Here is a 14597-nt window from a genome sequence, read left to right as displayed (position 1 = left end):
TTTACATTTACATACATTTAGTCATTTAGCTGACGCTTTTATCCAAAGCGACTTACAAGTTCTGTACGACAAGCCATCAGGAAGGAAGGGCACAACTCTATCAGCTGAGCAACAATGTTCCATGTTTACCACCAGGGTGATGACAAGTCAAACATTCGCATTATCATAATAAACGCATTGAAGTGAATATAATAGAATATTCCCACCTTGCCATTTGCAACAGCATTGAAAACCCTGTGCATGTTATCATATATTTTACTATGTATTCCTATTTTCGACTGGATATCTGTTTATTGTGAGCGATCTGTGGTGCTGAATTATATATATTCTATTCTATTCTATGAATGAATGAATGAAAACTTTATTAACAGATTGCAGAATGGGTACAGTACAGTACGGCTCAATACATACAATTGTTAAGGGGATGCAGACCAGAGAAAGACTTTCGTCTTGTTTACATGATCAGGGTCCCCCATTTTCAATTCATAGTGAATTCTATATTGGGGTTCCTTTTCTGAAACAGGATGCAACTAAAACGGAAGTCATTTGCAATGAATGATCGCATTCTAGAAAAGGGGACCTTGTGTTTTGGTCACGGGAGTGGACCCGGGAGTCGGGACCCGGGACGTGCAGACAGTCACGTAGTGCCCCCCTGGCAGCGGCGAGGCACGCGCACAGACACACAGCAGCATGAATTAATGAAGAATGAAGAATGAATGACTGATTCATTTTCAATTCATGACATCATGACATTTATGACATAGGGACATACATGACATACAGGTATACAGTAGCCTACTGTTACATTTGCGACATATACGATATGCAAATATACAGTACTGTTACCCAGAGATCCTAACAGAGAATATATACATGATGGGGAGGAGACTGTACATGTCGTGTGAAGCTCTGCCCCTTGTGATGGAACCGTGACAGCTGGCAGCTGGTAATATAATATATAATAAATACAACAACAAGGGAATCCCGTTTTATTCGCTCAAGCTAATTGAATTCCTGTAACTTGTGAATGAACATGGAACTAGCTGCTGGTCTGCGGGGGAAGGAGGAGTGGCGGTTCTTTGTACGCGCGCAGCTTATTGGTCCAGAGCGGCAGAGAGGCGCGCCGTGACGCGCCGTGGGACCCCGGGACCCCCCCCCCCCTCCTGACGGCTCCCCCCCCCCCCTCCTGACGGCTCCCCCCCCCCCCCCCCCCTGTGACGCACCGCCCGCTCCTCTCCATCATCACGACCCGCTCCGGTGCTGAAGCCTTGACGGCGACTCTCCCACTTGATGGAAACCGCGTCCGTGGTGCGTCCTCCCGCCGCCATGCTGCCTCCCAAGCACTGCCTCCCGCGGAACTACAGCTGCATCGCGGGTCTGTTCGGGAGCCTGGCCGAGGCCCACGCGAGGCTGGACGACGGGGAGGAGGACTTCGACGGTGCTGCGTGTGAGGATGACGACGACGAGCCCGTGGAGTGCGCCCCGGTCCCGCTGGTGATGGTGGCGGACGAGACGAGGCCGAGAGGCCGGGACCGGGAGCAGGCGTCCCTGAAGCCTCCGACGCCGCAGAGTCCGACGACCCTCCGCCGCAGGTGCAAGTCCCTGCCGACCCCCACGGAGCGCGCCCGGCTGGAGATCTCCCGCTCCCGCAGCCCGACCAGCCAGAAGAGGGTGCGCTTCGCCGACGCGCTGGGCCTGGAGCTCATCTCCGTGAAGCACTTCGACGACGCCGACATGCCGGAGGTGCCGGAGCGCGTTCTGGCCAAGTTCCCCAAAGACGCGCTGCGCCTGGACCGCTGTTTGGACACGGAGTTCCCGCGGGCCGCACACGCACATCACACCAACTCCGTGTTCATGGAGCTGCAGTTCACCAACCCGTGCACGCTGCCCGGCTTCACGCAGAGGGTGAGGGACGTGAAGGTATGTTTAAATATATCATACATCTATGTCATCTTTACATCTGTCATTATATCGTGTGTGTCGTGTGTGTTATGATGAAGTGAACATGGGGGACCCTGATGTAAACAAGACGAAAGTCTTTCTCTGGTCTGCATCCCCTTATTATTAATAACCCTTTCACTGCGACAATTCACAGAAGGTTTAACCCTTTCACTGCCACACGACAGAAGAAGGTTAACCCTTTACTATCACACAACAACAACCGACGGTGTATTGAGCCGTACTGTATATATTTGTAATTGTACCCATTCTGCAATCTGTTAATTCGAGTTTTCCCAATCCATGGATCGAAGGTCCTGCTGGAGACCGTGGAGTCGGACGAGAGCAGCCTCTCCGGGTTCGTGCGCGTCCTGAACCTGGCGTTCGAGAAGAGCGTCTTCCTGCGCTACTCCATCAACAACTGGATCACGCACATGGACAGCCTGGCGGCCTACGTCACGCCCGACTCCTCCAGCGACGACGACGGCGCCACGGACAAGTTCTCCTTCAAGATCATCACGCCCGCCTTCCTGGACAGCGGCGGCACGCTGCAGTTCGCCATCAGGTACTGTGTGGGCGGCGCGGAGTACTGGGACAACAACAACGGCAGCAACTACAAGGTGCGACGCCACAGATTCAAGATGTCCTCGCCGCGGGAGTGGGAGAACGGCTGGATCCACTTCATCTAGCGTGACGGCGCCGGTGGGGTTTGGCACTTCCAACGGGCACGCCGTGTGCCGGGTATATCATTGGTGCTGTGCAGTGCGTAATTGGGCGCTAATAATAATCGACCCCCGGGAATCGATAGCTTGTTAATCGTGATTTTTTTTACTGCCGGTTTTCAGCTGCACACGTGTCATCTGTGACATTGTCTGAAAATGCGTTCTCTCTCCAACACTATTGGCTCTGCTGCCTGCGACAGTGGCTCAGGGGGTATAGAGCGGTCGTTTGCGGATCAGAAGGTTCCCGGTTCGATTCCCGCTCCTCCTCCTCCCGCGGGCAGCGTGTGGAAGTGTCCCCGAGCGAGACACTCGAGCCCTCACTGCTCCCGATGAGCAGGTCGGCACCTTTGCATGGTCGCCTCCACCGTTGGTGTGTGAATGAATGTGTGAGTGAATGTGTGAATATGAGGAACAGAAAATTATAAAGCGCTTTGGATGAAATGCTGTTATATATAAATGCACCATTTACCATTGATCGGCAGATTTGACAGATTGAAAGAAACCCACGACAGGTGCCCGCGGTTTAGGGACGCGAGACGAGACTGTTGTGAGATCCTTGATATCAGGGCCCAGTCTCCGGGCACGCACGCTCTTACGTAACACACGAGACACGTGCCACGGATACCCCCCCCCCCCCCCCCCCCCACCATCCTTTGCGCATCACTGTTCCTCTTTGGAATTTGGATTGGAATGGCCCCGTTGATCACATCAATCCAAATGTCTACGGCCATATTTTATTTTTTTAGATCGGCGCTGAACATGGTGGATTGGTTTCCACTCCGTCAGCAGGCATGGCTGGCTCCACGCGGGCCGGTACCACATGCATCCATTCATTATTCCTCCCCTGAACCCCCTGCAGGGCGGGGGAGCAGAGCAGTGCAGGCAAGCTGTCTTCTTACCCAATTGATAAAGAGAAAACATGTCACAGTTAATTTAAGTTAAAGATTTGACAGGCTGCATCTTCCCCCCAACAGGAATTGGATGCTACAAAAGTATATTTGTCATTGCTCATGCATTTGGTACACGATGTTCCCAACACTAGACGTGTTCAGTATCACTATAGGGTATCAAACCAGTCATATGAGCCCAAGCTATTCCTCATTAGCTCTATAGAATACGTTTTGTGGACCTATTATGTCTACACATTATACATACTGTAAATGCTACAGTATTGTGGACGAATATGAATGAAACATTGTGCCAAAGCCAACAGTGAAAAGAGATTAGTCTCAAAGTAAAACATTATTGCTTAATATCTAACCCAAATATGGGGTTACCTGTTTCTTCTAAATCTTCCCTGCAGAATAAAAAAAAACATTTTCCATTTCATGAAACCCATAGCCTATCCCATCATGAAGCTGGCCTTTACAACGGTCCACTCATTCTGTACATATAGTACAATGGAACAATTTGTTCTGAATTAACACCTTAAAGTAGATTGTCCTTTCGCTACGGATGTGAAATACTGTTTGCAAGAATACATTTACCTCAGATCACTTCTAGTGTGGACCTCACAAACCTCCAATAAATGCAGGTTCTTTCTTTTCTTCAGGTTGAACAATATGAAACAGATACTTTCTATCGATCCAAAGGGGGAAGTGTAATTGTATGCCGTTTTTTAAAACTCAAAAGTTGTTTATCCATTCAGAAGTTCATTTCAGTGACATGCATTGTCTTTGTCTGTAAATACGCTTTCCACCTTTCTCTCAGTCGCCCACAGCGGGACTCTGACAATATAAAAGGGATGATTGAATGCTCGGACTGTAACATTGTAGGACTTATGTAACAGTTTCTGCTTAATCCAGTGGAACGTTGACACCGCCCACGATGACACGGGGGGCAAGGGTGTCGTCAATAGTGTGTGATCGTCCAATGGATTCACGTAGCAAAGCGTATACAAAACACGTTTGCACGTCATGGTTGAATTAATCGAGTGCAGTTGTTAAGCATGTATATGGGAATGTATTTATTTTCAACAGTTTGCTTGCTTGTGTGATCTCACCCTGAGGTGATCAAGTTCTGTGGGCATAATTCCTTCATTTTAGAAAACAAAAGTTTTGCGCTGATCTAGAAGAGCGAGGTTGTAGTTCCAGAGGGTCGGAGGTCACCAGACCATCACCTCGACCCAAAGGGAGGCCCTTACACATGCTCAGTCTCTGACTCACGGCCGAGGGTTAGGGTTAGGGTTAGGGTTAGGGTTAGGGTTAGGGTTAGGGTAGAGTAGACAGTGCGTGCTCAGAGTACAGTGTGCTAAAGATGAACAGGGGAGGGGTTTCTGGTCTAAATATGAGGGTTTGTCGGCACAATGTGCGTTCTATTCCGCATCAACATTCACTGTATAGACGTGTGTGTGTGTGTGTGTACATGTACATGTGTTTCCGTCACACATTTGAACGTTTTCCCGAGGCCGTTCTCCGTTGTGTACATTTCAAAGCATTTCAAAAGCAGGGTTGCAAGACATAAGTGGTTATAATAAGGTGTGAAGTTTGGTCGTCGATGATCACGTGAAGTTACCCAAAATCTCAACCCCGTACACAAAAAGTACTTATAAGCACACTTAAAAAAATATATTCTCAATTGATGTTATACCGTAAGAGTTCGAAGATGGAATGGCAATAATTTGGTCATAGTTTTGTTGATCAGACATGTTATTTGAAAAAGAGTGAAAGTGGTTGTAAATGATTGCTTTATCCTATACTGGAGGCAGAGAAGAAATCTTTCCGTAAAAAACAATCATGTACGTTCCAACCATTCGAAAATGAAGGAATGGCAAACAAAATGAAGCTATATTAGCACCCCCTGGAGGCACTAGTGGGAGTTTCCACTGCCTTACTACTGTACGCCGTGGGTTTACGTATAGACGGATAAATGAATTGTTTGATATAGGGCTGTACCGAATAATTCATGGACATTGGAATTTCAATTTTTTTTACGTGTGTCTATTCATTCGGTTTAAACCAATGGGGTTTTTCTTCACAGTTGCAGATAAAGATTAGGCTACACTAATATTATAGTGTTATACTATTATAGTATATGGCTCATCATAATTTTTTTTTATAAAACATTTATCATAAATGCTGTAGTCTATCTGCATCCGCTCGGCGCTCCATCAAGACGTCACCATCACTTTCGTACCAACCGTGCCCTGATTGGATTATTTATGTTGACGAAACTGACGAGTTATATTCATTAAAGAAAGTAGATTTAATAAAAAATACTAATTGAAAAAAAATTGAGGATTTAAAAAAAAAAAAAAAAAAAACGTTATTGATTACGTCTTAAAATAGGACGACAGACATTCGAAGCTTCATTCGAAAACTTCAATAGAAGCTTTGAATAAAAAATCTATATATGACATTGGGTACAGCCCTAGTTTGATAAGGAACGGCACACATGGCCCAAAGAGGCTCACGGCCCCAAAATAAACACGTTGGGTTCATGTCAACCTTCGAAGGTGTAAGGAACGATGATAGTCGCACACCTCTCTCCATAGAAATATATATATAAATGTGTTTTGCCTGGAGAGACCCGTGTGTGCCCGTTATTATCATTCTCTTATTTGTATGTAGACTTTTGACAAGAAAGACTTGTGATTGTAGCTGATGTTGAAGCAGTCTGAGGTGAAGCGCCTCTATGTTATACCATGGCCCGCCCCCTGGCTGAACACTCTATTCCGATTGGCCGGCAGGTGTGCATTAAAACTGTTTTATAGACACTAAGTTCAGCTCAAGATTTATCATCATTCTAAATGAATCCGCCACCCGACCATGGCGTCGTAATCCCTTCACTTATCATGGCGCACTCCGTCCACATCCTAATTATTATTATATATATATATATATATATAATATATATAGCTCAAATCCCAGTCCCCATCGTTTTCATCTGCTTACACGTCGTGGCCGCACACTGTGCCACCTGTGGGTCTCGTCGTCTCAAAGATGACAGAGCATAAATATTCAGCAGCATCCCCTGGTTGGTTATTTTATTACTCAATGTTTTATGAATGACGATATTTGAGGAGCCTGATAATAGGGGCGTTCATTCGTCCTTTTCGTATTTGTGTGCCTGTTTTTACAAGGAGTGTGTGAAAGATTCCTACTCCTCGCTGTTTTACAGAGGCTGCCAGTAGCACTGATGATGGGAGCCAACGTTAGACGTTAATATAATATATATATAATAGTAGTGTCTCTGCAGCAAGGTTTACAACCATGTTGCGGACCAGGCGCCATCTGCTTCATGTTGCTGTTCAGCCCAATGTGCTGTCTGGCATCACTGCTCACGTGCACTGCTCACGTGCACTGCTGTGTTTTACACACGTATAGTTATTCTGCGATCATGCATGCAGTATTATTCTTTTGGGGCGATTATTGCTTTTTCAAGATAGAGCTATACGATAAGATACTCCTTTATTGATCCCCTAGGGGAAATCAAAGCAGCAGGGGGGGGGGGGGGTACAGGGGGGGGGATGCATAGCTTCACAGTACAAATACAATATAGTAATATAAAATATAATAATAAAGTAATATAAAAAAAATTCAAATTCAGATATCAAAGCAGATTGTTCTGTCGGGAGGCAATTTATTCCTGGGTTTCCATAATCCCCCCTTCATAGCACATGGATTCAACTCGCAACAAGGACTACTGTACGCGTACGTGCAGATTTATTTAACGTGGGGAAAAAAGTGATTGCTTTGGGGTCAACGAGAGGTCTGGCGAGCCGAGCCTTTCTGTCAAACACACCGTCGCCAGGTCGTATCCAGTGTTCGTTAACCAGAAGCAAAGTTATACTGACAGAAAGGCTCGCTAGCATGAAGTTAGCTTTCTGGTCATTGTCACTGGCATCAGTCAAGTGACCGGTGGTTGTCAAGCGGTTGCTATGGTAACGTAGAGGGACTATAATGAAAGTCAGTAGTGAGCAAAGCATAAGTAACATATTTCTATATATTTTAATGTTGAAAGTATGAATAAACGGCACATATTTTTCATCTCTATCAAGTGGCCCTGGTATGAGCGGAATAATCAAACTGGCAGGTGTTTCTAAGGCACTTCGCGGAGGCGCCTGTCCTCCTGCCCGCTTGCCCTCCTGCCCGCCTGCCCTCCTGCCCTCCTGCCCTCCTGCCCGCCTGCCCTCCTGCCCTCCTGCCCGCCTGCCCTCCGCCGCACTTTGGGCGGGATGCGAGGAAAGAGGGACAAGGCTGTTTTGAAGGTCACCTGTGACCTTCTTCTTCCTGTGAATAGCAATTAACCAATCATGTTCTCCGTTCCCGGTCACGTGTTCCATACCTTACTGCTCCCTCTCCCTCCCTCTCTCTCTCTCTCACTGTGAAAAGGTTAAAGGTCACGTTTATAACCGGTGTACAGAACGCTGCAGAGGAAACTCCAGGGTTTGCTTTCTTGCCAGTGACTCTTTCTTTGTAAACCTATGCAAACAGTTTCTGTTATGATAACCGCGGTTATTACGTTGTGATCATCTGTCATCTGTCGTCTTCGTATGTTGGAGTCTGGCCTATTCTTTTGCACTGAATGTTAAACGCTGTATCCTCTGCTGTTTGCATGCACGGCTGGAGTACACTTGAATTTTTACGTTGAGTTTGTAATGTAGCCTACAGTATATTTTGTTAAAAACAATGTTAATAAAGGCATTTGTGATGGAAATAACGTTTTTACTCTTTTTGTGTGTGTGTGCGTGCACATGTGTGTGTGTGTGTATCTGCAGCTATGCAATGTTAGTATCTACTATGTATTTCCATTATTCTTATTATCTTTCATTTAACCTAATCAATACTATAATTTGTTCAAGTTCACGTTTCAAGTTTTGTTTTATTTGTCACCTATAAGGTACATGTACATTACAGTGAAATGCTCGGTTCTGTATGAGCCTCCTGAGAATGTGCTTCATACAGTAAAACAAAAGTATAAAGTCCAAACACTATACAAAATAATACAATATACAAACTAGTTCAACCTAAAGTACAAAATGCAATGTTACCCTACAGTAGCCTGGACGACACAATCCCCAGAGGAATAGATTGTTAAAAAGCTCCACAGCTCCCGGATCAGTCATTTTGTCTGTGAATGCAGCGCAGTGACTCTGTATTTCAGTGACTCTGTATTTCAGTGACTCTGTATTTCAGTGACTCTGTATTTCAGTGACTCTGTATTTAAGTGACTCTGTATTTCAGTGACTCTGTATTTCAGTGACTCTGTATTTCAGTGACTCTGTATTTCAGTGACTCTGTATTTCAGTGACTCTGTATTTCAGTCGTCACCGATGCAGACACGACGTGACCTAGAATTATAGGTCTGGTGCCACACCCCCCTGGGTAGGGGCTGGGGGCGTAGGGGCTGCGTCTAGTTTTTTTACCAACCCATTTCCAGTTCCGCGTTTGCGTTCTGCGATCTGATTGGCCACTGACGTTTCTGGTGCGATCTGATTGGCCACTGACGTTTCTGGTCATGTGACATGTGCGCCCAATCGCGTGACGCCTGTCTCTGCGCCCATTTCCGCCTCGAACAGCCTGCAAACTACCTAACGCCTAGTTTATTACTGGTTAAGCTTAGGCGACTCTTTCGAAGTTGGTTAAGGTTAGAGTTTGGAATCAGGGCTGGTGTTCTATCGCCCTGCTCTAAGACAAACTCTAACCTTAACCAACTTCGAAAGAGTGCCTAAGCTTAACCGGTGATAGAAACAGGTGTCACACGATTGGCGCAGATGTCACACGACCAGAAACGTCAGTGGCCAATCACATCGCAGAACGCGAAACGCGGAACTGGAAATGGTAAAAAACTAGACGCGTAGGGGCTAGGGGCTTGGGGCGTAAGGGCTTGGGGCTTGGGGCGTAAGGGCTTGGGGCGTAGGGGCGTAGGGGCGTAGGGGCTTGGGGCGTAGGGGCTTGGGGCGTAAGGGCTTGGGGCGTAGGGGCTTGGGGTGTAGGGGCTTGGGGCGTAGGGGCTTGGGGCGTAGGGGCTTGGGGCGTACAGCAACAGAAGGACTCAGCACCAGGAGGTTCTACTGGACGTCCACAGCATCACTACAGACCACCTACTGACCGCCAGACCAGCCCTGCCTTAAGTACCACAGGTGACGGTTTCTCGGGACCTTTTACGGCCGAACTACCCCAGACATTTTCTATGCGGGGCTAATCAGTACTTCGGCTATAGACCCTCACGCGCGGGCGAGTCGATTAAAGGTGCATTCCGCACAGTGTGGCACTACTGCCGCGGCGCCGTTAAAGGGAACGTTCACTGTGTATGTACTCTGAGTAACGTAGTGCTGTCTTTACCTAAGAGGCAAAGAGACTGTGTCTGGAGGAAGCAGTACTGGGGAACATATGTTTATGTGACTGTTAACTGTTTTAATTACAGTAAAGCTCGGCTGAGAACTGTATACCTGTTGTGCTGTGTGTGTCTATATTCATTTACTGAGAATAGGGAATTAATTGTCGCCCTGTATTGCCAGTGATCAATGTGTATAAAGGGCTCCTGCCTGCGCTAACGTGATTTCTCAACAGCGGAGCAATGAGGTAACATTTTGGGGGAAGACTGTATTGATCACTACTTTCACAAGTAATAAAAGAGAAACATAAAATCCTATACAGAAACATTAAATGCTATACAATAAGACAATGTTACAGTCCTGTACAATATACAAAATAACAACAATATACAGAATAGCAATACACAAATAACAATCACAGTGTCAGACGGTAGTGGGTGGGTATTGCACTGTGGATATTGCACATCAGGATGTTGCACAGTGTGGGAGGAGGGGGAAAGGTGAACTACCCGACCAGTCTACCTTTGATGGTCTTAGCAAATATGTGTGCCACCTGTATGGCCAGCCATCAGCTAAGAATGTGAACGATGCCAGATATAAAGCATTCTGCATGGCATCATCGGCTTTGCCAGAACTCTCTATGCCCCCGACAAGTGACGCATTGTACCAACACTGCAAAAGGGCAAATGACCAAGCAGCTATAATGTGTGCCCCTTCACCTGTTGGCAATGGGTGGCATGTCGAGGACGGGGAGCTAACAGTGACCTGGATGACTACAAATCCGGCCCCTGGCAGTATGTTGCAGGTAGTCCACTGCGGTTGCAAACAAGGACAATTTGAGACAGGAAGGAAGATGTTCATGTGTGTGTCTGCAAAACTGCCATGTACAGATCTTTGTCAACGCCAAACCTGTGCAAATGTTTCTAAGGAAACCGAAGATAGGGCTACATGGGATGATGACTCGGATGATAGTGGTGAGGATGATTAACATCAGTGTTGCCTGTTTTTCTTTTATAAAGACACGCCATATCGGTAAAAATCTTTAAGCTGATGATTTGTTACATCCCTACAGGATATATATATACAGTATACAGTGTATTGAGTGAATAAAAAAAATAATAAAAAAAACGTATGCCATTTTAGGGGGCCCCCCTGATGGCTTCGGGGGCCCTATGCAACCGCATAGTCCGCATATGGCAAGAAACGGGCCTGCACGCGTTGGCGAATGTCCTGACCGCAGCGGTGCAGGGCAGACCGCCCACTGAACCCAGTGTGGATCCTCCATCTTTAATGCAACAGGCTCTTTGTAAGTCACTACACACACGAGTCGGGCTCATGTCGCCTGCTTTAATCATTCATGCAGAGCGCTCGGTGAGATCCTCATCATACACTCAGGTCTGAAAGGAGCCTCGTCACAGACACTGGACCTACATCACAGGCCCGTGATCTCTTGCACCGCGGGGGAACATGACACTGCAGAACAGAGCGCTACATTCTAGCTTCACACCGCGGGGGAACATGACACAGCTGAACAGAGCGCTACATGCTAGCTTCACACCGCGGGGGAACATGACACTGCAGAACAGAGCGCTACATTCTAGCTTCACACCGCGGGGGAACATGACACAGCTGAACAGAGCGCTACATGCTAGCTTCACACCGCGGGGGAACATGACACAGCTGAACAGAGCGCTACATGCTAGCTTCACACCGCGGGGGAACATGACACTGCAGAACAGAGCGCTACATTCTAGCTTCACACCGCGGGGGAACATGACACAGCTGAACAGAGCGCTACATTCTAGCTTCACACCGCGGGGGAACATGACACAGCAGAACAGAGCGCTACATGCTAGCTTCACACCGCGGGGGAACATGACACAGCAGAACAGAGCGCTACATGCTAGCTTCACACCGTGGGGGAACATGACACAGCAGAACAGAGCGCTACATGCTAGCTTCACACCGTGGGGGAACATGACACAGCAGAACAGAGCGCTACATGCTAGCTTCACACCGCGGGGGAACATGACACGGCAGAACAGAGCGCTACATGCTAGCTTCACACCGCAGGGGAACATGACACAGCAGAACAGAGCGCTACATGCTAGCTTCACACCGCGGGGGAACATGACACAGCTGAACAGAGCGCTACATGCTAGCTTCACACAGCGGGGGAACATGACACAGCAGAACAGAGCGCTACATGCTAGCTTCACACCGCGGGGGAACATGACACAGCTGAACAGAGCGCTACATGCTAGCTTCACACCGCAGGGGAACATGACACAGCAGAACAGAGCGCTACATGCTAGCTTCACACCGCGGGGGAACATGACACAGCAGAACAGAGCGCTACATGCTAGCTTCACACCGCGGGGGAACATGACACTGCAGAACAGAGCGCTACATGCTAGCTTCACACCGCGGGGGAACATGACACAGCAGAACAGAGCACTACATGCTAGCTTCACACCGCGGGGGAACATGACACAGCTGAACAGAGCGCTACATGCTAGCTTCACACCGCAGGGGAACATGACACAGCAGAACAGAGCGCTACATGCTAGCTTCACACCGCGGGGGAACATGACACAGCAGAACAGAGCGCTACATGCTAGCTTCACACCGCGGGGGAACATGGCACAGCAGAACAGAGCGCTACATGCTAGCTTCACACCGCGGGGGAACATGACACAGCAGAACAGAGCGCTACATGCTAGCTTCATACCGCGGGGGAACATGACACAGCAGAACAGAGCGCTACATGCTAGCTTCATACCGCAGGGGAACATTATACGGCAGAATTTTACTCTTACTGCTACGTGGGGCGGCTTTGGCTCAGGGGTAGAGCGGGTCGTCCAATGATCGAAGGGTTGGTGGTTCGAATCCCGCTCAAGCCCATGTCCATCCCATCGCCGTTGTGTCCTTGGGCAAGACACTTAACCTACTTGCCTCGTATGATTGTGTATGCATGTGAATGAATGTTGGTGGTGGTCGGAGGGGCCGTAGGCGATGATTATTCGCCACGCTTCCGTGAGTCTGCCTCAGGGCAGCTCTGGCTGCAATTGTAGCTTACCACCACCGGTATGACTGTGTATGAACGAATAATGGACTCTGTGAAGCGCTCTGGGTCAGTGAAGAGCGCTATATAAATCCAAGTCATTATTATCATTATTATGTCTCCCCTGGACCACTCTCCAAGATGGCTGCTTCGTTCCGTGATTCTAGACTCAACCCCCTCCTTCTCGAGCCCCAGGAAGAGATGCTCCAGCTGCTACCTCAGCCCGAAATAACCCTGGCCACCCCTACGCAAACACACGCACACACACACACACACACACACACACACACACACACACACACACACACACACACACACACACACACACACACACACACACACACACACACACACACACACACAAAGATACAAATCAGGAATGACGGCAGTCAGGCTGAATTTTTCACAAACACTCCTCTCTCACTTCCCCTCCTTTCTCTCAACTCCATCCATCTCTCTCTCTCCACCCCTCCATCTCTCTCTTACTCTGTCACTACTCTCTCTCACTTACTCTGTCATTACTCACTCTCTTAAACAACATAACATTGGATATTATTCTTTGTGATGGGATCCTCATGGATGTGCTTAACCCAAAACACGACCCCCCCCCTCCCTCCCCCGTCCTGCACATTGAGTATGACTGCATTTTCATTGCTCCCGGCGAACACACTTGTGCTTTATTTAGTAACTGGGCAGATGTTTATTCTCCTACATGGGAGTCCTGGGCCCTCATTTATCAAGGCTGCGTACGCACAGATATGTGCGTAAACCGTGCGTATGATCATTTCTAGTGTGGGATTTATCAATATGAACGTGTTTCAAGTTTCTTTATTAGTTGTCATACAGAAGTACAGAATACTTTTATACAAAATGCTTCTTTCTGTTACGCTCCAGAGACTGTGCTAGACAAAAGGATAAGTATAAAATAAAATAAGTATAGCAGGTATAAAATAGAAGTCACGTACGTAGGCACAAGTGTTCAGTATGTATGTACAATGTTCAATGCAGAGTAGAAGTAACTGAGTTACCATACAATATACTATACAATATACTAATTACAATATACTATATAGTGCAAAGCAGAAATGGGATGAGGTACAATTTAGGTACAATTTTCAGTAAGGTGTGCTTGAGATTGTGCGCACATCTACGCACAGCTCCGACCGTACTGTACACGGCACCAAGCGCTAGAAGAGGAGAACGGCCACAGATGGAATAAGCTTTCATGCAATCGAGTTTCAACACCGACGTGTTCGGTATGATGACCCGTAATTAATCATAGTTAATTGTAAAATAGAGACATGAGTGTAATTATGGTCAAACCCTATAAATAGCATTTTGGAAGCATGGTTTATCTTGCGTTATCGGAACACTTCTCACGGGGTGCACTCCGCGGGGAGCGTGTTTTCAGAGATAGGGCAGTCTATTTGCAGAGAGAACATAATAAAAAACGCACAAATTCCATCCTGTGCACATTCAAGTCCTCTCCAACCCGGGGTCTTGACTTTGGCCACTGGCACGGTCCAGCATGATATTGGCGATGGATCGAGCAATAGACTGTACCCATGTATACTGTAGCTGTCAAAGCTCCATC

General features: G+C 47.4%; 1 protein-coding gene across 1 annotated transcript; it reads left to right on the top strand.

The window, feature by feature from the left end:
• The first annotated feature begins 1281 nt into the window (after nucleotides 1–1281).
• On the top strand, nucleotides 1282–4791 carry LOC311248311 (protein phosphatase 1 regulatory subunit 3E). The gene is made up of 2 exons (XM_084339215.1): nucleotides 1282–1920; nucleotides 2253–4791. The coding sequence occupies exons 1-2, from the start codon at nucleotides 1291–1293 to the stop codon at nucleotides 2625–2627; spliced, it is 1005 nt and encodes a 334-aa protein (XP_084195341.1). The 5' UTR covers nucleotides 1282–1290; the 3' UTR covers nucleotides 2628–4791.
• Nucleotides 4792–14597: the final 9806 nt, after the last annotated feature.

The sequence above is a fragment of the Notolepis coatsorum genome (genome assembly GCF_963971535.1).
Source record: "Notolepis coatsorum genome assembly, contig: SCAFFOLD_98, whole genome shotgun sequence".
NCBI lineage: Eukaryota > Metazoa > Chordata > Actinopteri > Aulopiformes > Paralepididae > Notolepis > Notolepis coatsorum.
Note: the sequence above shows the minus strand (reverse complement) of the source record. Positions and strands in the feature narration are given on the sequence as shown.

Excerpts from the sequence above, each read along its gene's own strand:
- LOC311248311 (XM_084339215.1), top strand. The coding sequence starts at position 1,291 with ATGGAAACCGCGTCCGTGGTGCGTCCTCCCGCCGCCATGCTGCCTCCC. Across the intron at positions 1,921-2,252 it reads AGAGGGTGAGGGACGTGAAG|GTCCTGCTGGAGACCGTGGA; the intron begins GTATGTTTAAAT and ends CATGGATCGAAG.